This window comes from Caloenas nicobarica, chromosome 20, assembly GCF_036013445.1.
Source record: "Caloenas nicobarica isolate bCalNic1 chromosome 20, bCalNic1.hap1, whole genome shotgun sequence".
Lineage (NCBI taxonomy): Eukaryota > Metazoa > Chordata > Aves > Columbiformes > Columbidae > Caloenas > Caloenas nicobarica.
The window spans coordinates 6288576-6312308 of record NC_088264.1 but is presented as its reverse complement, the minus strand read 5'-3'; the positions used below and the strand labels follow the sequence as shown (position 1 = coordinate 6312308).

At 50.3% G+C, this 23733-nt stretch overlaps 1 protein-coding gene across 4 annotated transcripts in view; it reads right to left on the bottom strand.

Moving 5' to 3' along the window:
* Positions 1-746: 746 nt before the first annotated feature.
* PBX1 (PBX homeobox 1) overlaps positions 747-23733 on the bottom strand; it is a 126602-nt gene continuing 103615 nt past the window's right edge. Inside the window, exons 5-10 of one of the 4 annotated variants that reach the window (XR_010607311.1) lie at positions 22917-23052; positions 20899-21058; positions 13673-13785; positions 12153-12242; positions 2852-5019; positions 747-2715 (exon numbers count right to left, since the gene is read on the bottom strand). Coding sequence is in view for 3 of the 4 variants with exons in the window: in XM_065648998.1 (XP_065505070.1) it covers positions 4927-5019; positions 12153-12242; positions 13673-13785; positions 20899-21058; positions 22917-23052 (592 nt within the window). In the remaining variant the exon portion in view is untranslated. Of the gene's footprint in view, positions 5020-12152; positions 12243-13672; positions 13786-20898; positions 21059-22916; positions 23053-23733 lie in introns of all 4 variants that reach the window. The other 3 variants (XM_065648998.1, XM_065648999.1, XM_065649000.1) reach the window with 3 other exon arrangements.

Sequence of the window (23733 nt, the reverse complement as noted above, 5' to 3'; positions counted from 1 at the left end):
GGCAGCTCCAGCATCCCCGGGTTGCATCCCCGGGGGGGGTTTGTTCCCACTGCTTTGGTCCCCGTGGGGTGTCGGGGGGTTTGTAGCCCGGATCCTGCCTCGTTTCCACAGCTCGGGGCTGGGGGAACCACAGCCCCTCTCTCCAGCCACCCCCTTTTTCATCTATATCTCCTTTTCATCTGTATCTGCTACATCTCATGCCTCCATCCCTGGGGACTGGGCAGAGCTGTCCTGGTCTTTGTCCCACGTACAGACTCTTTTTTTAAAACTGCAAATTATTCTTAAAAAAAAGAGAAAAAAAAAAAAAAAAAAAAAGAAAATGTTTCTGAGCAAAAAGCAATTCAGGGGTTTTAGTTAAAAAAAAAAAAAAAAAATTAAAACCCAAGCAACCAAAAAAAACGCACATAAGAAACCAGGCACCCTTTCCCTGCCCCATCCCTGGGTGTGATACAGAAAAATCCTCCCCATTCCAGGATTTTTTGGAAAGAAGCGCACTACAAAAGTCCAAAAAAAAAAAAAAGCAATGAACTAAAACTGGAAAACGAAAGATAGAAAATGCTTTTTTCATGGAGAAATCGGTGTGTCCAGGAGCACCCCCCAATGCAGCCCAAGCCCCTCCTGCATCCCCCCGGGGAACACCCGGTGAATCGCGGTTTCCTTCCAAAAAATACACCAGGTTTGGTTTCAATTTTTTTTTTTTTTTTTTTTTTGCAACAAAAGAAACTATTTATTTGGAATATGCATTACCAGTACAAATCAGGAAACTGTAAAACCTACACCTTGTTAGTATCGTCATAGAACATAAAAGTCTCAATTGGGATCAGAAAGACAGAGGCCTCTTTTTTTTCTTTACAGAAGCAGAAAAGCTTAAATTTTCAAAACCAGGTCGGAACAGAGAGTCTTTTTTTTTTTTTCTTTTTTTTTTTTAGGGTTTTCTTTTTTTTTTTTTTCCTTTTTTTTTCTTTAATATTTGGAATCCAATAGGAAGAGGAAAAAAAAAAAAAAAAGATGGGGGGAAACAGAAAAGAAAAAGCAACTCAGAACAGCTGGATCATTTTTACAAGAGCTAGAAAGGGCTTTGCAAGAACAAAAAAAAAAAAAAAAAAAAAAAAAAAAAAAAAAGCAAACTGACAAAACCAACCCCCCCGGCAACGTCTGATTTACATCGTCTTAATAATAATAATAATAAAGGTGTACGAAAACAAAAGGAGTCCACAAAACCTTGGGATTAAAAAAAAAAAAATTAACAGCCCAAACCCTAAACCATTCAGTGATGTGAAAAGTTCCATTTTTTTGGGAAGGGGGAGCAGGAAAACTGTTTTAAGACTGAAGCGCTGCCAAGTGGCAGCTGCCTCAGCGCTTCTCCTTGAACCCCACGGCGTCTCCTCCCCAAAAACCCCCCAGCAGTCGCCCGAGGATCTGGGGTTGGGTCTTCAAATGGGTTGGGGACCCCCTCCACCCCCCCCCAAAAAAACCCAACCAAAAAGAAAAAAAAAAAAAAAAAATATCACTTTTCACACCACTTGGGTCACAGCTCAAAAGCGCAGGGGAAGCGGCAACGCCGAGGTCCAAATAAACTCAGCATCATCAGCATCATCATCAAAGCGCCCCCCCCCCTCCCAAATAATGCAACAAAAAAGTAAAATAAAAGGTAATTTCTGGGTCTCAACATTAAGAAACATAAGTGTTAGACTGTACCTATTAATGCTCACTATTCCAACCATTTTTTTTTCTTTTAAAAGTTTTACAAAATGAATTACTGTCACTTTTTTAAACATTGTGTAAGAAGAAATGAGTGTGCACAACTCTACACTTTTCTAGCATTCTTGAACTAATTCACAAATGCAAGAAAATGGAAAAAAAAAACCCCAACCAAACCATGGGAAAAACAAACAAAAAAAAGAGAAGATGAATGTAGGTAGTTTGATGTTATAAACTATACAGGAATGAAGCGCATGTTGCCACAGAAAGAACAGGGATGGGACCTTCCCCCTGTCCAGTTTTGCGTCATTTTTTTATTCTTTTATTATAAACACTATTAAATTCCAACTGCGTTTTTGGTTTTTTTTTTTTTCTCCTTTATCTGAATATACAAGAACATTCATTATCAAATGTTCGTTATCATCAATACTACAAAGAACGAGACACAAATCGCAAGAAACAATGGAAAATGTTAATAAAGCTGAAAGAATCGTCGAGTTTTTTTTTTGTGGTTTTGTTTTGTTGTGTTTCTTATTTTTTTAGTTTCTGCAGGGTTTTTTTGTTATTTTTTGTTGATTTCTTTTTTGTTTGTTTTGTTGTGGTTTTTTTTTTTTTTTTTTGGTATCGAAGTCAGGATTTTCTGGGCAGAAAAAAAAAAAAAACAACTTCACAAAAAGAAGGGAAAAAAAAAAAAACAAACAACAAACCAACCAAACCCCACAACACTCAGGATTGGAGAGGGAGAAAAGGGAGGAGAAACAAACCCCAAAAACTAAAAAAAAAAAAAGAAAAGGCAAAGGAAAAGGCAAGCGAGTGGCTACGGCAACGCGAACCGGAGGGAGCAAGCGGAAAACCCAGGAGGTGATTTGCAAAGTACCGTGGAGGAGCGAGGGCCCTGCCCGGGCAGGGGGACGCGCCCCCAGCACGGGCCGGCTCCGGTCAACGGGTGCGTTTGGGTCACTCTGGTAAGGTGGCATTCCCGCCGGAACGGCGCTGCTGCCGCTTCCGCGCCCCCTGCAACGGTTTCATGTAAAATAAGCTGGAAATGGTTCAAAGGCTGCACTGGGGGAGGCCACGGGAGGAGGAGCAGAGCGGGCAGGTGCACGGGAAGATGGGCAGCACGTCCTGACCGTCCCGGCAGGGAACCAACCTTCTCGTTGCTCTTCATCCCTCGACCTCAGGCGTCGCATCACGTCTGCAGCATCGTCCCCGTCCCCAGGAAGGGATGCACGAGGAGGAGCAGAAAGGGTCTCACCGCTGGAGAATTAAGGACTAGGCAAGGAGCAGCGTGTGCTGTTTCTCATCCACCTTTCATGTTCTGCTCTGATCCCACCAGCTCAGAAACAGAAAATCCACCATATGAGGACTTTTGGTATTTAGGGTAAGGTCAGAAATTTCAGAGCGAGTGTTTTGGAGCCTTCTGGGCTTGTTTCCCAACGGAAGGCAGGCTTCACCTCCACTTCAGGCAAGTCATGCTGCAAGGCGACAGCAAAAAGGTGGAAATTTTTCTGGCAGAGCTTTAAAGGGTTCCTGCCTAACGCTGCTCTGAGCTGGCAGTTCTCATCTCAAGATGGTTGGTACCTGCATGGGCAGGGTGGACGTGGACATACAAGAGCATGAGATGTTGCCAAGAGGTATTAGGGTCCATCACAAGGTGCCAGACACGCTGCACTCACCCCAGTCCCCAGGACACCCAGGGTCTTGCCGTGGGCCACCCCAGCCTCCTCGCACCTGCTGGAAGAACTGGTGGCCAAAAGTATTGCCTTGGCACGAAGCTCAGCCCGTTGCTTGGGGAAAACCAGTCCCTCTGCACCCTGCTCCTCAACCAAAGCCATGTCCTCCCAGTTGTCAGCTGCCTGAAAGGGTGTTTCAGCACTACCCATCACCACTTGTCCAGTAAGTGGACTAGAAAAGCCGGGCAGAAAATCCCACGAGTGCTCCCGTGACTTGTGATACTGCTCCCAGGATAAAACCAGCACCTTCAGTTGAAGAACATCCCCAAGTGGGGCATCAATCCATCTCATAGAGCCTTCACCCTCAAGCAAACCTGTTGCATTAACCAAAAGCACCTGATGTGCTCGCCCCACCATATCCAGCCTCTGGGATCCCACTGCCCGTCCCTCACTGCCTGGCAGGGTTTGGGATGGCAGCGGGTGGCACCGCTCTCTGTGGCTCTCGCCTGCACTGGGGATCACAGCTCCTCCTGCTTCTGCAGCGCGGCACGCTCCCGAAAACACGAGTCAACACCCCGTCACGCTCTCCTCACCAGAAAAACACTCCACCGCTGGCCTCCCTAGCTGCTGTGAGGTCTGCTGGGCTCCCAGCAATCAATGCCTGATCCTGCACAACACCGCAGAGGTGCTCAACGCCTTCATCATCAGTGATGGCCAGTTCCCACCTGCCTCTGTCTCCCTTCTTTCCCTCCTGTCCTGCCCTCCAACAGCGGGCAGGGAGCACGGAGGGGTTTCACGGCTCACCCAGCTTTGGGATGCATGGTAGAGCAGGGCAGGGACCGGGAGGAGTCACCAGTGTCCCCGGAGTGGGAATGGGCCGGTACCTTTTTGAAGCGAAGGGCAACACGCTGGCTCCTTCTCCTACATGCACAGGGGCCCACGTCCGCCTGCCCTGTCACCGGCAGAGCCCGAGGGACAGCTCACCAAGGCAGGGCTGGGCACGGGGAGGCGATGTGCTGGCTGCGGCCGGCCCGACGGAGATGACGTGGCAGCGGGGCTGCAGTGACAATTCCCTACGGAGAGGTAGCGTGAGAGGGGAGGGACGAGGGAGGCTGCCTGCGAGTAAAGGGGTGAGATGTGACTGAGGTATGTTTGTGGCTCCTCAGAAAGATGCCCAGTGCGTGGCCGTACAGTGCTTTGGGGTCGTTTTGTGTCGCGGCGGTTGATTTTTGCTTTTCCTCCTCAAAAATCCTTCTACCTGTTGACATATCCTTCGGTGGGAAGGGGTTGAGGGGAAGGGAGCGGTGTTGTGGTGGTAGCGGGGGCGGGGGGAGAGCGACTTCTACCCAGAAAAGAAAGGGAAGAGAGTATAAAGAAGTGTCCAGATTGGCTGAAAAAAAGCATCCCGACGAAGAGCAGAGAAGAGAAGGAGTCTTCTTGTGTGTGCTGATTGGGTTCACCTCCAGTCTGACTGCTGCAGTGTTAGGAGAGGCCCCCTCCCCTCCTGCCCCCGCCGGGGCCGGCTCAGCCAGGGATGCAATTTGCTGGGAGATCAGTTGGAGGTATCAGAGTGAACGCTGCCAGGGCCTTCTGTGGGGGAGGTCACCGATGACGGGGTAGTAGCGTCTTGCCAACCTCCATTAGCCTATGGGGAGGGAGACACAGAGATGTCAGTCACCCAACAGCAGAGCTGGCCCTACCCGAGCCACCCATCCACCTTGGACCCCCTGCTCCTCCCCTGGCAGAGGCAAAGATCATAGAATCATTTTGGTTGAAGGAGACCCTCAACATCATCGAGTCCAACCATTAACCCAACACTGGCACTAAACCATGTCCCTAAGGACCATGACCCTAAGACCCTTCCCCATATGGAAGGAGAAAAACAGCAAACACCTCACTCCAGAAACCTCACCCTGGGACATTACGCAGCCCCAGGTGCTATGAAGATGCAGAACAATGAATGGGTCCCCAAGGACCACTGAGCTGTGCCACGTCCCCCAGCACAGCTCCATGTCCCCCCTTGCTGCCTTCCCAACCACCCTGTCTCCTGTGTGGTCCCTGTGCACTGAGATGCCATCAGCACCAAGCCTTGTTGTGAGGAAGACATACTGCCCATACACTTCTCCTGCTGCTTTTGGGGATTTGGGCCACCTCTCTGCTCCCAGTACAAGAGCCTTCCCCTCTTCCCTTTGCAGTAAAATCACAAATTTCTGCCAACCCAGGGCTGGTTTTCGACGCTCCCTACCAGCCCAAGCCACAGTGTAACAGAGGTGCCACCGCCATCCCCTCTCCGAGGCTTTGTACAGCAAAGCAGGGTGGGCAACTTGTTTCTCCTCCTAAAAACAGCCGCAGAAGTGAATTCTGCAGCCTCTCGAGGGCAGAGCTACTGGAGGGTCCTGACTGGTGCAGGCAGGAGCCGGCAGCACACAGAAGCTGCTCCTCTGTGGCTGCCATCCCCTTTGGAGAGGAGCAGATGTTGCACCCACCCTCCTTTGCTCACTCTGACATTGATCCAGTGCTTGGCTAATTAATCCTGCCCAACCACTGCCCGAGTGAGTCGGCAGCAGTTGCTGTCCCACTTCAGACACAGCCGGGCTGTTCTGCCCTCACTGGCTGCCCGTCCTGGCACGGGGCATCCATCACTCGCCCTGACAGCCGGGACCCCAAAATCCCCCAAAGTGAAATAAGGGCAGGAAAATCCTCAATGCCCCGAGGCGCCAAGCATCCATCCGGGACCTGTGGGTGGGTTGTCCCCGTGCCGACCAGCTCCTGCCTGCCCATGAGGCAGCTGAGATGGCAGCAAAGAGCTGACCCCTGTTCTGAGGGGTGAAACCACCTCGCAGAGGGACACACAGGAAAAAAAAAAAAAAAGACAGAGGCATGCACAGACAAAACGGGAAACGTTAAGAGACCTCCCCATGCCCACCATCCCCACCAGCCTCCATCCGCAGCGGGGCCCCGACCCACCGTCCCCGCGCTCCCCGAGATGCAATATCCACCCTTACGTGTCTTGGGCCACTGCAAGAGGCAGCAATTACCGTAGATTATCAGCCCAACAATGACAGGCCACGTAAAAAGAGACACAGAGCCAACTCCGCCGCCCCGAGACTGGCATATTCAAGTACACTTAGGACATTAATAGCAATTTACGTGCCATCAGTGAGAGAGAACCACAATAGCTGTGCTGGCAGCCTCTTATTACCAAGCCTGTTATTTGTTGGAGTTACAAGCTATAATCACAACAGAAACTTTCAAAACCCTTATCTTCCGTGACGCACCAAATCTATTTCAGAGCCGTAATTGCTATGTCACTGGAGAGTTTGCTGCTTAATGCACTCAGATGCCATTTAGTGTTTGCAGGGTCATTACGGCAAGCAGGAGTGGGGGAGCGGAGGGAGCCGCACCGAGCAGGGCTCCGTCCCCATTGCGCTCCACTATTTTTAGCGAGGCTTTTGCGTGCCAGCCGCGGCTGGAAGGAGTGAGAGAAAGAACATCTTGCAGACCTGTTGCGGTGCCTTGGTGTTTAGCGCTCTGCCCCCTCCCCAAAATGCTGGGGAGCCCCATAGTACTGCAGACTGGGAATCAGCCTTTGTGTGTTGCAGGAGTTTGTGCTGCCCATGAGCACCTCGGTCGCATCCATGGGAAGCCAAGAGGATGCTGAGGAGAGGCAGATAGGGATCCGCACCCTCCTGCTCCCCCAGCCTGGGGAGGCCTCAAGTTATGGGTCAAGAGATGGAAAGGAGGCCTCAAAGTTGGCCGTGACTTTATCATCTTGACACCATCCTTTGGTATGGACAAGCCTTCCACGAGGAGGCCGGATCCTTCCCCAGGCAGAGGGCATGAAGGCACCGACTACGCTCATCTCTCCTTTCCTGGAGTTCACCCTGTTGCTGCACGGACCACGCCATGTGCAGGACATATCTGATTCTATCCACTCCATATCATATCCATTCAGGCCAGCCCTGCCTCCTTCCAAAACAAGGATATGCCTTGGGATCTGACTGTAACAAATCCCTTGGGGTCTCCCTCAAAGACAGAGTCTTCTGAGGAGGCTGCTGCTCCTCGCAGAATCACAGAATCACAGAATCACAGAATGTTAGGGATTGGAAGGGACCTCAAAAGATCATCTAGTCCAATCCCCCTGCCAGAGCAGGAAAACTTAGGTGAGGTTACACAGGAAGGCGTCCAGGCGGGTTTTGAATGTCTCCAGAGAAGGAGAATCCACAACCCCCCTGGGCAGCCTGTTCCAGTGTTCTGTCACCCTCACTGAGAAGAAGTTTCTTCTCACATTTAAGTGGAACCTCTTGTGTTCCAGCTTGGACCCATTACCCCTTGTCTTACTGTTGGTTGTCACCGAGAAGAGCCTAGCTCCATCCTCGTGACACCCACCCTTTATATATTTATAAACATTAATGAGGTCACCCCTCAGTCTCCTCTTCTCCAAGCTAAAGAGACCCAGCTCCCTCAGCCTTTCCTCATAAGGGAGATGCTCCACTCCCTTAATCATCTTTGTGGCCCTGCGCTGGACTCTCTCCAGCAGTTCCCTGTCCTTCTTGAACTGAGGGGCCCAGAACTGGACACAATATTCCAGATGAGGTCTCACCAGGGCAGAGTAGAGGGGAAGGAGAACCTCTTGAGGAGCCCCTGCACACAGCTGTGACTTGTTCTGGAGGGGCAGAAGCTAAAGACAGAGCAATCATCTCCAGGACATCTCTTCAAATGTCATCTCCTGGTGCCAGAGCATCAGCAAGTCCTTGGTGGCCATCCAAGTTGTGGAGCACCAGTGATGGACCGTTGACACAACTCGTTTTGGTGCCCGCTTCTCGGGTCTCAGGATTTTTGTCACCTCCAGCAAGTCTGGCTGGCTCTCCGCCTAGCCTCCTACGTGGGGCTGGGAGATGACATTCTGCCAATTTTTAACGGAGCCTCCTGCTTCGCATGGAGGCTGTCATGACATCCCACCTTCTGTGACCAAATCATTGTCCCACCATCGGCAGGGCAGGGTGTCAGGTCAGCCTCCCAACACACCAGAAACCAGCAAGTCTGACGGACAGGGAGTGGCCTCAAAGAGGTTTCACACCTCAGGGCTTTTAAGAGCTTTTATTGGGGGTCTCCTTATGAGATGCACCGAAGCTCTTATTACACACCAGAGAATCCAGCCTTGTCTGGCCATCATGTTCCAAGGGTCAGGGCAGCAGTCTTCAGGACACACCAAGGCATCTCTGACAGATGGAGCTCAGGCAATGAAGCCTGCCAGACCAGCTTCAATATCCCAGCTCACGATCATGATCATGAACCACAGCTTGATCGCGATGGTGAACCATAGCTTGCTGAGGAGCAGAGCAGCAACTTCCCTTTCAAGACCCAAGTTCTTGGAGAAAGGGGTCTCGGCACAAGCGAGGAGGTCTCACCTCCTACAGGTACCGGTGCTCAGTGGTCCTTGCTGACGGGAGTGGATGCACAACCTGCCAGTGACTGCTGCCATCACGGTCACACAAACCACTCTGTAAACAGGCACAACTCTGCACAACAGCGCTTTAAATCAAAAACCTTGCACTCTGATGAACTTTATAGCCCCTCATTTTAGACTTTTTGAACTTTTAAATGATCTATAAATTAAATGAAGAAATTTCTGAAATGTTTTTCCTTTAAGATGACTATAGCTCATTCATTCATTAGCAGACAGGGGACCTAAAACACTTTGTGGATTTAGGGCACAGGGCAGCAGCAGGAAGGGCGATGTTTTGAGTTGGGACATTCTAAAGGATTATGGCAATAAGGACCCAACTTCTACTAGAACGCGCCAGAACCTGGACATCTAAATGCTTCGAAAGCCCGAGCCTTGGGGACCTCTGGCTGGGGACACACACGCGCGTACACAAACAAGCACTGTCCAGAGAGACCAGACACCTCTCACTTCACGGTGCAAAACCCCCAACCTCAAAGCCCGCAAAAAGGGCTGGCCGAGGCCCCAGACACCCCCTCCATTCAGGTTGGGGGGGGTCCCTCCTTCCTCTCAGTGCTACCCAAGGCTGGGTATCCTCAAAACAGCTTCTGCTTCTACCATCCTTCCATCATCAAGAGCATCCCTGATCCTCAACGGGACCAGCCCTGCCTGACGCCATCTCCACCTGCAGAGGAGAAGGCGGCTGTTCCTGCTCTGCCTCAGCCATCACCGCCGGTCACGGAGACGGGACATCGCCCATTATCCCGCTAACGACGCAGAACCGACCCCAGCCCTTTCAGCCCCGCGGAGCGGCCTGTCAGACATCGAGCAGCAGAGCCACGGAGGGGACGAGGCTTTGGGAAGGTTCCCGTCCTCAGCTGTCACGACTTACACGCGTTTAAAAATTCATCCTCCACCAAGGAAGGCAAACCTCGAGCGTTGTCTCCCCCGCCAAGGTTCGCAGTGGTGGAGCTGGGCAACCTGCTGCTGACTTCCCAGCCCTGACAGGCTCCGGGGATGACTTAACCTCAGCCCCGCGCAGACATCTTTGTGACAGGGCTCTTGACTAGGTTTCGGCTCATCTCCTTCCAGCAGCTCACGGGGATGCTGGGGTGACGCGGGGACGGCAGCCTCCCGTGTCACTAGCAGCTTTCCTCCGCATCGCGCTGCCCTTCCTCGGCATTAAAGGGCTCAGGGGAGAGGCGGGGAAGCCCTGCCTGCTACGAGACAGCCACCCTGCCTGCGCTTGAGCAGGTCCCCAGGACCTTGCCCAGGACCAACGCTTCCCAGAGGGCAGCCACGATCAGGGTGGACAAACCAGAGTCCATCAAGGGACCTAGCTGGATGGGAAGATGCTAAGTGACAGTAAAAGATACAGGCAGGAGCATGCGGCCTGGGATGCGGGGGAAACGAAATGTTTTGGGACAGAAAGACAACCCAGAAGATGCTTCCCAAACTATCTGCTCAGCTCTGGACTCCCTGCCTTGCTCCTTGTGTCTAGCAGGAGCTTTACGGAGAAACAAGGAGTCACGCCCCAAACCCAGGTGGTCCCTCTGCCCACTTGCCACCCTGCCCCTCTCTGAACAACATCCAATTTGGGACAATTTGGGCTCCTGTCCTCCCCAGAAACCAGCCTGAGGAGCCACCAGATGCCACCATGCTGGGTCCTCATTTGGGAGGTGCAGGGGGCACCGCGCAGCCCCTGCCGCTCCCAGCTCACCAATTCTCAGTGCTGCTCATGGTAACACTGGTTCTCCCAGTACCCCAGCCAGAAACACCAGCCCAGCTCTCCTTGTCCTATTTGGCCTCCGAGTTTCCACTACTTCTTTCTTCTCCTCTCCCCCATCGCCCCTTCCCTGCCTCGTAATCCCTGGCAGCAACCCTCCCCCTCAAATTTTGGCTTAACCCAGCTCACTGTTATTTTCCAAGCCAACTGCAACCATAATCAGCTCAGCCTCTTTCCTTGGGGGTATTTTAATTTATACAAAAGTATCATCTCTTATCATGATCAGCCTGCGATTCATTTACTCTCTAAGTATTAAAAAGCCAGAAAGGGAATAAATTCAAGCGCATGGAGAAATTAATGCGGAACGATAGGCTCTTTCATGTGGCATTTCCAAGTGCCGTTTTTGCAACGGGCTTATGTAATGAGACATAATTATCTGCACATGTTCAATTACATTACTTCACAAATCCTCCCTGCCCCTGTCTCTGCCTCCTGACGTCAAGCCTGGTGCCCGCAGGAGAGGGGAGCGCAGCCCCCTGTCCCGCCGCACCCCTCTCCCCGTGCCAGCCCAAAGATGGTCACACACAAGGTGACAACCGGCACGACCCTTGGCTGGGAGGGTGATGGGACCGGACAGTGCACCATGCTGGGCTGCTCCGCCACGGGACCACCATCCCACCCAGAGAGCCACCCCACCTCAACCTTCAGCCTCCTCGATGGGGACCGCGGCAACCGGCCACGTCCAAGGCCACCCGCCCCCTCCTCCGTGCCACCTCGGACACCACCGCCACCACCCACTCGGCGCTCACAGCCTCCTTTTCCAGGCTGCCCTCTTCTCCCAGCTTGCTGTCACTGCCGCTGAGATGGTGGACGATTGATCTGAGAAATGAAGTTGGATTGCTGTCCCGAATCTACACTGGGTTCTCCTTGTGTGTGTCTGATCGATTTCCCCCTGTGCGACACAGCTTGTCGCTACGAATTTTCATGCTAGTCAGAACCCGCCAGCGCACCCAAGAACAAGGAGAAGATGCTCCAGAGACCGCCCTCCCCCTCGCATCCTCCCCCAGCCCGGTTGGGCGAGGTTTTCTTGGGTTGATGTTGGTTGGCTTTGCTGCTTTTTATTTTTTTCTCCTTTTATTTGCGAGCGTTTTTGCCGCCAACCCCGTCGCTTTCGGATGCCGGCCAGGGATGGGTTATTTTTAGATGGTCGCTCCGGGATGGTGCCATGGGCCTCCATGTGGAGGCACCTCTGGACCGGGGCGTTTGTGGTGACATTCCCCACCGCGGTGACGCGAGGTGTCACCTGTTTAGCAGCTCCTCTCGGCCGAGCGCGTGTGGCCGCAGGTGCCGGGCAAACGCTGATCGGCTGTGACAGTCCTAGACGCCAGCTGCCTGCACAAAGCCTGCCCGGTCGCCACTTTTTTTGTGGGCAAAGCTCCGCCGTTGGCGTGACCGATACAGAAGCAATAAACTAGGTGACCGTAAAAGCAAAGACAAGTCCTACTAAGTGGCATTCTGAGCCCTATGGCTTTGAAATAATTGGTAGTGAGAGAACAAAAAGGAAAAAAATAAAAACAAGAACCCAAGCCTATTTTTTTTTTCTTACACTGATGCCCTGCGGACTATACATCTGACTTGCTGCGAGTCCGTCACTGTATCCTCCTGTCTGGCTGATAACATGGCGAAGGGTATCCACCTAAACAGATCAACGACAACAAAGACACAAATTAGCGTGAATGAAAGGTTAGTGGGCAAAGCCACTTCGGTTCATCTTTGGCAAAGTAACAACAAACGGTAATAATAATAATAGAAATAATAATAACGGTATGTATTTAAAGAGGGGGGAAAAGAGAACCGCAGTTGATCTCGCGGTGAGAGCCAAGCAGACGACCACTCCTGTCTCCCTCGCCACCCCCGCCTGCCCCGGTGGCCCCGTCACACTCTTCTTGGTCCCAAGTCTTGCAACGAAGAGCGGAGAGGGAGAACGGGGATGGCAAGCGTGGGGTGGGACCTCACATCACTGACGCCGGCTCCACCACCGCACTCCAGGACCCACCTTCCTACCCCCTTCCACCCTTCAGCCCCAAGCACCGGGATGCTCGCGGCAGTGGAAGGAGATCCTCAGAGTCAGCCAAGTGCCTTCATTTTGGAGGGCCTGGGAGGAGAACATACCTACCATGGCAAAGGCACCAGCAGCTCCCGTTCCTCTCCCTCCACTCCCCCAGCCCAGCCCTGGCAGCGGGACGCACGGTCAGCACGTCCCGTTGCCCACGGATGGCATCCAGCACGGCCAGGGGAGCAACCTCGGCTTTCGAGAGCTCTCCTTGCCCCATGCAGAAGTGTCAGAGTGGCTGTCGTCTCTCAACACAGTACAGAGCCTTAGATGCCAGAGATCGGACTCATGGCACATCTGGACACCAGATGGGAGGTGGGAGATCTGAATGAGTTCCTGGCTATTTTAATTTTTTTCTTTTTGCCAAAAGTACAGGTTGACATTTCAGTAATGCTACTCAAAGCTCCCTTGCTCTATCTTGCTGGTGTGTACATGGGTGGTGTGAGTGCCTGTGCTTTGGAGATGATGAGGGGTGGCTTTTAATTACAAAAAAAAAAAAAAAAATCTAGCTGTGTATTTGAGCATTCCTCGCCTTTCAGCAGACACGTGGTGTGGCATCACAAGAGTAAGTGGAAGCCTTGTAAAACGAGACACCAGTCCAAACATCTGGCCCCTTCCCTTGGAATAAAGCAAGTAGAACGTAAACCTCAGCGGCTTTTGTTTGAGGTCATGCCTGTTCTCCTAAACCTCCTGTCCTCCTAGTACGACTATCAAGCCAGAGCCAAATGCATTCACAAAGTGTGGGCAAGTCTCCTCAAGACCATGGTTGTTGGTTTGGTTGGGTGTTTGGTTTTGGTTTCTTTTGGATTGATTTTTTTGGCGGTTGTTGCTGTTGCTTTTTTTTGGTTGGTTGGTTGGTTTTTCGGTTTGGTTTGCCTTTTTTAAGTGTCGGTTGGTTTGTTTGTGCTGGTTGAGATTTGCTCTTTTTCGGACGGGAGGGAGAAGTGCCAATACAATCAAAGGCTCCTCCAACACTAATGCATTCACTGGCAGTACATCGGATGGGTCCCTACCTGTGACTGCACGTTGGCTCCAACCTGGGCCCCTTGGTAAGAATCCCCATTGAGAGACTGCACGCTCATGAACAAATCTCCAGAGTTTGACATGTTAAAAGAACTGGAAGAACCTGGAAAGGAAAGAGTGAGGCACCTGAATCACAGAAAGGAAAAAGATCCACCCCATGACTCTCAGCCAAGAGGAAGGAACAACATGCAAAGCAACCACAAAAACAAAACACACAGTCAGGTTAGTAGTATAAAGAACAGAGCAAGCAAAAAAAAAAAAAAAAAAAGGATGCACTCTTGAGGTTATTCAAAGCCACATGTTGTTACAGCTCAATGCCAAGAACATTCTTCAACAGCTCCTCAGCTGGAGGAAGGATTCTTCATGCTCTGGACCAAGACAAACAAAACCCAGACTGGAGGACACAGACAGCCCTTTCCCTTCATTTCAGGGCAGCAAAATCCTTCAGGTAGCTTTGAAAATCTCGGTTGTTGGAGGTGTTCACCCGTCAGACTGCACTGGAGAACAGAATTACCCAAACAAGCCTCACTGCTGAGAGCAGAAGCCTTTTTGGGTCCACACCACTGTTTCTGAGAAGCTCAGATCAGGGTGGGTAAGTCTACACCGGGCTGCTCTCTGCGGGGTGAGCGCGTCCAGACCCCATCCAGTTCCACGGCCGGAGCCCCGGGGAGCTCAGTGAGGGAGCAGCGCGTGGGTTTTGCCTTCAGGACATCAGGAACCCAGCCCTGGAGGGAAGTGGAGAACACTGGGAGCGAAGGCTAGCAAAAAACGTGAAGGAACCTGGGCTAGACTCCCAGCACCTGTCACATTGGCAAGTGTCTTTCATCAGGACGGGCCATGAGAGAACGCAAGGGTGTCACAGCCCTCCTGGGCCAGCTGCCCCAGAAGAACGAGCTCTATAAGCGAATCTCCCACCGCATGCATCAGTCGCCCACCTTACGCTAAAAGATTTTAAAGGTGAAGACAACTGGGTGGGATCAGGAGGAGAAAAAACACAAATGAAAAAAAAAAAAAAAATCCCGCCTTTGCAGAAACAAGGTTTTCTGCTTTCAGCTTTGAGATAACTGAACAACTCCTCAGCTACTGAATGGGAGAAACAAACCCATTGTGTAACTGGAAGGTGGTGAAGGAGGGGAGGGGGTTAAAAAAAAATAAAAAGGTTTTATGGGATTATTTCAGAACTTGTCGTGCAGATCAGCGCGTTAAGTGTGAGACAGCTCAACGTGCAAGGTTTGGTTATACACATGACGTTAGCCTTGGAAAGGAGAGACTTCAGGGGCCCAGGTCAGCTACGCTTTCAGCTCCAACCCCAAATACACTCTCATCATCTCCACTGCCATTTCCAACGTGGAAGAACTGGCAACCACAGTCCTGGTGGAATTGCCCAACTATGGCTCATGCGTACGCTCTGAGAAACGCCTGGCAATCCCTCTCCCTTTGCTGGAGAGAGAAGAAACAACTCTGGACGGACCCCAGCTCTGCCTTGGAGGTGGACCAGGAAAGCTCCTCTGAAGGAAGCCACCTCCAAGAAAGGTCAGGGAGAAGGTGGCAGGTCTATGCTGGAGACTTCGTGTTCACTAAACTCTCTGCTGCTCTCTTTGCAACCGGCTCTTTTGTCAGGTGCTGGCAATTCTCAGACTTGAAGGCAAGCAGAAACATCAGTGCTAGATACAACGCCCATGACAGTAAAGAGAAAGACTCATCTGGAGCACAGCGAGTCTTGGATCAGGAATAGCTCATTGTCTGCGCTCACTGTCATCCCTGCCCAAGCCGTTCCAGACGGCAATCCCACACCGCGGCGTAAAGTCACCCGGACTCGTCAGGAGGCAGCTGTAACCATCACCTCCTCTGCTCAGCTGGCAAAGGGCTCCTGTCACTTCCCGACCTCTCAGGTTACTCACTGTTTTAAAGGCAAAAAACCTATGGAAAGGAGCTGACAGACTGAGGACAGCCCACCCCGAAACCGCTCAACTTTAAGCAGGAAAACGGGCACTTTTTGCAGACACAAAGATGCTTCCGAGTGGGTTTTCTGAACAATCGCTTTGGCCACCGGCATAAAAGCACCAAGCAATAACATGCTTTTGTACTCCCGAGTGGCTGAGAACCAAAGGACTTTGCAGTTACCGCTCACAAGAAGCAGAGAATATTCTCCTGTTCTTTTAAGGTGAGCAGAAATCTTTGAGATCGCACAAATACTCAGTGGCAGAGGTGGGAAGAGACTCGGGAATCCCTGAGCACCTGACAGGGCTCCGCTACAGCTCTGCCCCCAGCAGAGCAAGATTCCATCCCACCTTCCCCTACCGAAAGAAAATTATAACAATAATAACAAATAAAAATGCCATGAACTTAACTGATATTTTATAGAAACTTAACAAACCTGACCATAAAATTGAGACTGGGAGGAAGGAAATAAAAATAAACAAACAGCCACGAACTCTAGTTCTGAAGAGTGCCGGTGCCTTGGAAATCACAAGGAGTGCTGGAGATGTCACTAACAAGATATATACTGCTATTGGCACAGGGTATTTTTACAATATATGTGCATATCTAAACGGTAAATATGTCTTGCCGCTGATGTGGATGCAAAGATTAAATATGCGCATACCAATGGCTCCGCATGTATGGATGAGTTTGTATCGGAGGCGTAATTGCAGAGAGCCCTTTGCGCTGCCGCTCTGCTGCTTCAGCACTCCGCTGTCTATGTACGGGCCATGTATGAAAATTACGATGGCCCAAAGTCTCAGAGACACAGCTACGAGGGGCTGATGCACTGGGGTGGGAGAAGGGGCAGGAACGTGAAGAGTGCTGAAAATTAAGCCTCTGGTATCCTCCACGGAGGCAATATCTGAGAATGCAAGCCAAATCCTTCCACTAGAGGAGGCTCCATCATAAATCTAACCTGTCCCTCTGAAAGGCTCTGTTATGAACACACCAAAGTCTTCAGTGGTCACAATGTGATCTGAGGCTCCTCAAGAACCGAGAAGTAACAACCATCTTCGACTTATGAGCCCAGGACGAAAGGGCTATGATCTTGGCACGGAAGTCCCTTGATGCTATTGTGTATAGACCAAAAAAAAACCCCAATCCACACTAGAAAAAACAACACTTTTCATGAGTTGTAGCAGCGTGGAACAGTGGTTCATCTTCAGCATCTAGCCATGTTGTCAAATCCAAGACCTATCACCACTGTGCCTTAGTGCTGAGTTTCTATCAGGTCATCACCAGCTTCAGAAAGAGCACTGGAAATGTTTAAACAAGCTATGGCACTTCGATCTTGTCACTGGGTGAAAGCCTACATCAAAACAACGCCCACAAAGAGACCCCTTCCACTCCTAACATTCCTGATGAGCAAAATGCACGTCAAGTTTGCCTCCAATTCAGATACCTTGCCAAGCCTGACTGCTGGTATTTCTTGCACCACTTCTCCAGCTCTTCAGAGAGCTGCTTCTCCAGCTTCTCTCATGTATTCTTTAACATTTCGACAGTCTCAACTTCCACCTCAGATTTTCCAGGACCTCTAAAAAGCCCCTCTCTCTAAAGTATGCGACAATTCAAACAGCATCAAGAATAAACAAACATAGCAATGGTGTTCACTGGAGCTGAAATCAAGCCGTCCCCATCTGCTGCCTCCATCACCTACCACCAGTGAGACAGAGATCCAGCACACTGAAGCACTGAAGTAAACTTTGGTCATGTATACGTATTGAAGTCAATGACATATACGCATTGAGAGCACAGAATTTACCCTCCCTGTAACTTTTGCTTGTGTTCCTACTACGGCCAAAGATGAGGGAAGAACATGACGGACCATGCAGCTCCTCAGCTGGACAAAGCCACTGAGTTTGACAGGTCTAAAAGCCTGGGATGACCCAGCAGGACATTTATTCTTTTGCACTTGCCAACCAACACTAAAGACAGTGAGACCATGACCAGAGCAGCAGGGTCCTCTCCAGCACTGTGTTCTGGACAAGTGATTGCCACAAATGAAGGAAGGCAGAGAAGATAAACAGCAACCAGTCCTGGGCCTGATGTCGTACATCACCGGACAGCACTGTACTCTCCACCAGCAGCTTTGTAAAAAGATTTTTACGAAACAAGAGAGTGAGCAGGAAAAAAAAAATCAGTTCAGGACAATTCTGGCTGCTCTGCGTGGAAGATTTCACGGGATGTCATCACCTGTGTGCGGCCCTTGAGGACTCTGGTTGGCAAAAGGGTCTGCCCACATAAAATAGCTCTCATTTGCCATGTGTTTTTTGCGCTGAGACTGTCTGGGCAATCAAGTGAGGACGGGGAGTTGTTAGCCCAAATACAGCAGGCATCTCAGCTTATTTGAACATCTGGCTGATAAAGCCCAACTGTGCATATTCAGGATGAAAAGGTGTTTGACATTCAGGCCTGGGTGACCGAGGATGGGGGACCCTGCTCTGAACGTGCCAGATGGCCAGACAGATGCAATCCTTGCCCTTGTCAACGTGTGGCCAATCTCTTTGACTGACTGTAGCCATTCACCAATCTCCGGTAACATGGGCATCAGTGCAGAGAACAGATGGGCCTGCGTAGACACAGCAGAAATGAATTTAGCTCCTGTCCCAGGTCCCAGTGCATCCAGTTCCATCTCCTCTTCCAACATCACGGCTCTCCAGGGACAGCGTTGCAGGTCACTTCTTTCTCATGACCTGTCCTTTGCCTACCCTCTTTCTTTCCACATGCCCTACAATGTATTTCAGCTGGAAGATCCCAAAAATTCCCTGCAAATCCAGCCTTTGTTCAGGCTCCTTCCTCACCAAAGTCTCAGCCAATGATCTAAAACCAGAAAAAAGTCCATGGTGTAAAAGGATGGGCATCAGCCATCTTAGTCCTTCACCTCTTCATCCACTTTAATGTTCCTCCCAGAGCAATTCAGCACATCCAGATGGCTCACGGCCCTTGACGCCGTCCTCCAAACCTTTCACAGACAGGTTATTTCAGACCTGGCGTGTACAGGTGTGCTTCTTGCTGCTGGCACCTCCAGGACAACCTGAAGCAGGAGAAGTCACAAACCTTCAGATGTCCTCACGACGGGCTTTGCCCCATGATGTGGCAATGCAGGGATGCTTGATTGAGCTGTTACATCTCCATGGCTCAGCTGGGGAGATCTCAACCCAGGATGCCACTGCTGGGAGATAAAATCCTGAGCCCCTTCCAGCTGTCTTCTCAGGAGAGGACTACAAGGATGCGCAAGCCCACCATCTCTGCAAGCTGACCCAGACACCATTGCGGTGCTGACAGCAGGACCCTGCTGCTCTGCCGCAGCCCACGGTGAGGGTGGTGGGATCTGGGCCAGGTTAGAAACACTTTGCTTCCAGCAGAAGAAGGATCTCCATGGCCCACGATGCCTATTCCACTACATGCTGGCCAGATCCAAACCCGCTGAAGCAATCTGAAGCTCTTCCCTTGCTATTCTGGACCTTGGGATCTGACTCCAGTCGAAGAAAAGAGGAGAAGAAGGGAAGCTGTGTTGCTTTGGTCCACACTGATGTGGACTGCAGCAGGCATCTCCCTCTGCTCTCTGCCTTCCAGCCTGTTCTACAAGGGAGTGTTAAAGTCAAGAGACCCCACCTGACCAGGTATTTTGAGTGAGCCGTTCGGAAAGGACGATAACATTTTTAAAACTGTATCTGAATCTTCAGCAGTTCAAACAATAGAAGGAAAAGGGGAAAAAAACCAAAACCAAATAAACCAAAAAGTATCAAACAAAATTCCTGCAAACCATCTGTCCCTGCAAAACTCTGCCGTATCCACCTGAGCCCTCTGAGCACATCAAGCGAGCCCAAGCAGGTGGCAGAGCTCGCCCACGGGCAGCCCTGGGCAAGGAGGAGGAGGGATAGATGCCCTCCAGCAGTATTTCTGACCTGCAACATCCCTGCTCCAGGTAGCTCTGGGGGCAGACCCCTAGCAGGCAACACGTCCTCTGGAAATACAGAAGCAGGTCCTGATGGCAACCAGCATTTGCATGGTGTACCATGGCTGGTCTGCTTAACATCCAGCTTCTCCTGCTGCCCACTGTCCACATCGATTCCTTCCTCTTAGCTGCCTACCTGACAACAGCGAGCATCACGCCCTGGTGAAAGGGCACCACGAGCAGACACCGAGCTCTAAGGCACAAAAGTGACACATTCTCACTCGCTCTCCCGCCTCTAAAAATAAAAGCAGCACACAGATATTTGTACGGATAACAAAGTAAATGGCACGCATGAAGATTGCTTTTTTGTTTTGTTTTGGTTTGGTTTGGGTTTTTTTGGTTTTTTTCCTCCTTTTAACCAAATCCTAATTTTCCATCGCTCTTGGGAGCGGAGCACAAGCAGCCAGCTGAAGCCTGGGAGCATTTTTGGGTTGGTCATCCTCGTGGCAGGGACCACACATGAACTAAAGCATTGTTCTCTAGCGGAGGAGTTGAAATCTGGGCAAAGTGCTCTGTGCCTTTGACCCTCAAAACAAACAAATGGAAACCACAGCAAATGGGCAGGGACAGGGGAAAGGGAAGGACCCACGGACTTCCCTGGATTGCACTGACACAAAGGGAAAATAAAATTCACACAGAGCACACTCTTGCAGGTGATCCAGACATTGTCATGTAAGCAATCAACGGTAACCACAACAGAAGGAAAATCAAAGGATAAAAATCTACCCAAAACAACCCCCAAAATGTCATGAGTTAGGACATCCCAGAAATACTCAGTTTTATCCATTAGGGTCACCCATGCTTTCATCATTACGCAATGACCTTTTAATGATTTTTTTTTTCTCGCCACAAAGTGCAAGCAATCCCAGCAATCTTTTTTTCAGATCATTTTTCGATTTTGTGTTTACCATCTATGCACACAACCCCCAACCCGGCACTGTCAGTCACAAGGTCTGATCACATCATTTTTCCAACAAAAACAGAACAGGGAAGGGGAAGAGAAAAAAAAGAGAAAAGAGAAAAAAGAAAAGAGAAAAAAGAGAGAAAAAAGGTGTGTGTGTGTAAGCAAATAAAGTACTGTCCCCCCAACAACCCCCAAAACCAAACTCATCTTTTTTTTTTTAAGAGACCACAAAAGTGAGCCAACCAAAACCAGAAAATCAAAACTGAAATAACCAAAAGGAGAAAACAAAGAGTTTAGAGGAAGGGGGGAAACAAACAAAAAAACCAACACTAACAACCCAAAATAAAGAAAATAAACCAACAAAAACTAACCAGCTGAATTGGGAGTTGAGGGTGAGTTAGCCTGGCTTCCATGGGCTGACACGTTGGTAGCCGTGACAGCCGTTTTGGCAGCATAAATATTGGCTTCTTCTTGGAATTTACCTATGTTCTTCTTGTACCGGATTCTCTTATTTCCAAACCAGTTTGATACCTAGAGTGAGTTCAAGAGAAGACAAAGACGTTAACGTTTCGGCTCTGGTGAGCGCAGCTGGGTGAGGAAGGTGGATTAGTTCAGGTTAAAAGTGCATATTCTTTTCTCCCCCTTTCCCCCTCAGTTTTGGTAGCTGTGGAAGGAAGCACCTTCTACCTGTCCATGCCATACCAGGCCCAATAAAGGTGGTGGGAACCAACTGGGAGCACTGGGTTTGTGCAGATACATTTGGCTGGATGGGTAATACACTGTGGGGATGCTCCACAGGAACCACTATACCCACCCCATGGAAACATCACATGGGTTTAAAAAAACCCGAGAAAGTCAAATCACCCTGAAATCGCACAATTTGAAAACGGGTACGTGTCACTTTGGAAGTTTTTATTTGCTCCACCTCGGTCTTCCTTTGATGGGGACAGATGCCTTGGTTCCCTGACGCCCCTTCTCGTGGCTTTGGAGAAGCCAGTGTGGCTTTCAGGGAGAAGACCCAACAAATTTACTCAGGCCAGGCTGACACACAAAATTGCCTTGGTAGCACTGAAGCTCTGCTGCTGATCCACCTGTGTGAAATCAGTGCAAAAGGTCAGGAGTGGGTGCTCTTCATCCAGCTGAACTCCACTTTGTAGGGTTTAGCATCAGCTGCTACATAAACCGGGAGCTTCGGGGGTGGTATCTGGCCAGAACTGCTTCTCATGGAAAACGTCACGGTCCCTCCCAAAACACCATGAACTCAGCGCTCCCGAAATTCCGCTCAGTACTTTGCTGATGATAATCCCGTTCACTTGTGGGCACTATGAACAATTTCAGAGAAGACACGGGAAATATTCAACCTACGATTTGGGAAGCAGCTCTCAGCTTCTCCTTTGACAACACTGAACACAGAGAATCAGACGAATGTTTTCCTATGTACAGATACCTAATGAGAAGACAACTTCCAGCCGCCAATAACCTTGTTTGAGGAAGCTCATCATGATGAAGAGAATGGGCAAATGCGAGAGGATGCTGCAGCTCTCCCAGCAGAGCTCCAACACCCTGAGTATTGCTTGGAGCTGCAATCTTGAGCTAGCAGATCAACCTCTTCAGTGGGACTCCAAGGATATTCTCCCTTTGCTTGCTGGTGAGGGCAAGTACGTCAGTGCTCCCCCTTCCAAATGGACTGTCTGAGCACCAAGACACAGAAGACCATACTGGATGTTCATCCTGGGAAGCTCATGATTTTTCCCTCATCTTAGGGAAATGGTTTCGGCTTGGGTGTTGACAACTGAAACCCATATGCTATTATTCCTATGATGTCATGTCCCGCAGCACAAGAGTAATAACAAATGACCCCGAGAAAGCCCACCCTCCTCGGGCGCAAACTGTAACCATTAGTCTGTCTGTCCCAAGCCCTTCTATTCCCACCAGGACCTCGTCCATTCTACCTTATCGAACAAACTCTGTGCAACTCTTCCTACTGCCTTTGAATCCCTGGGCTTGAAGAACGGACTTTCAGCTCAAGTGAGCTCTTCTTGCAAGCCAGCCCAGCACCAATTCCTCGAGGAGAAGACTTTGCCTCCCTGGGTCACGCCACACCATTTCTGTGCAGTTAACGCCTTGGCTGCATGCACAGCTGTGGTTCCATGAAGTCTTCATCCCTTCTAAATCCTTTCCCAAACTCTCCTTTTCCAGCCATACCTTCAATCTGCAAGCCTGCCATCTGCTCTCCCATCCATTTAAGCTAAGTTTCACTAAACTCATTTAGTAATTAAATGCTCAACACCAGGACACGACTGTGTCGACTGAGGTCCGCAGAGCTCTTCACCACACTAAGGTTTCCTGCTGGCAGCACCCGTGTTGCTGTATTTCTGAGCTCTCTCACCTGTGAGACTGTGATGCCGCATTTCTTGGCTAGCTCTTCTTTGGCTTCCTCACTGGGGTAAGGGTTGCTGAGATGGGAATAGAAATACTCATTCAGGATTTCCGTAGCCTGTTTGTTGAAGTTTCGTCTCTTCCGCCTTAGCATGAAGAAAGAGGGGGAAACAGAAGGAAAAGGAAAGGGAATCAGTGCCAGGGATCCAGGAACAGGAATGCAAATTTAGATACCCTGACTTTCCCCACTTCTCTCCCTCCTTCCCCTGCTCCTGGGAACATGATGTGCAAGAGACTCATGGCCAGGAAGCTTCTCATCTGTACCTTGCTGGCAACTCCTCTCTCAGCACCTTCCAAAGCAAGTTAAGTCTCCTTCTCAAATGATCCCTGCACCCTCCATCTCACAGAAGAGTCTTAAAACTGGCACCAAGCTCCTCCACATGGGAAGGTGACTCCTGACATCCGACTGCTCTGGCTACAGCTGCTCAGTGCAAAGCTCTGTGCTGAGAAAGCAGTCATAGATACATCCTTGGGGAGGTTTGTTCCATTTACGGCTGGGCACTCTCTGTCTGCTACCTCTTGCCTCGTACCCCAGTGCAGCTGCCTCTCCTCCCCATCCCAAGCCACAGCCTCTGTGTAACCAGCTTGGGAAGTGAAATATATCTACAGCACCCTGAAAATCTGGGACAATGGAAACAGAAGGAGAAGAATAGGAACCTAGAGGGGACAGGATGGGCTGGAGGGTTAACTTTCATTCCTAAGCGAAGCGCACATTTTCACCACAGAGGTTTGCTGGAAAATGCCACAGAATTTCCTTCTGCCAGAGC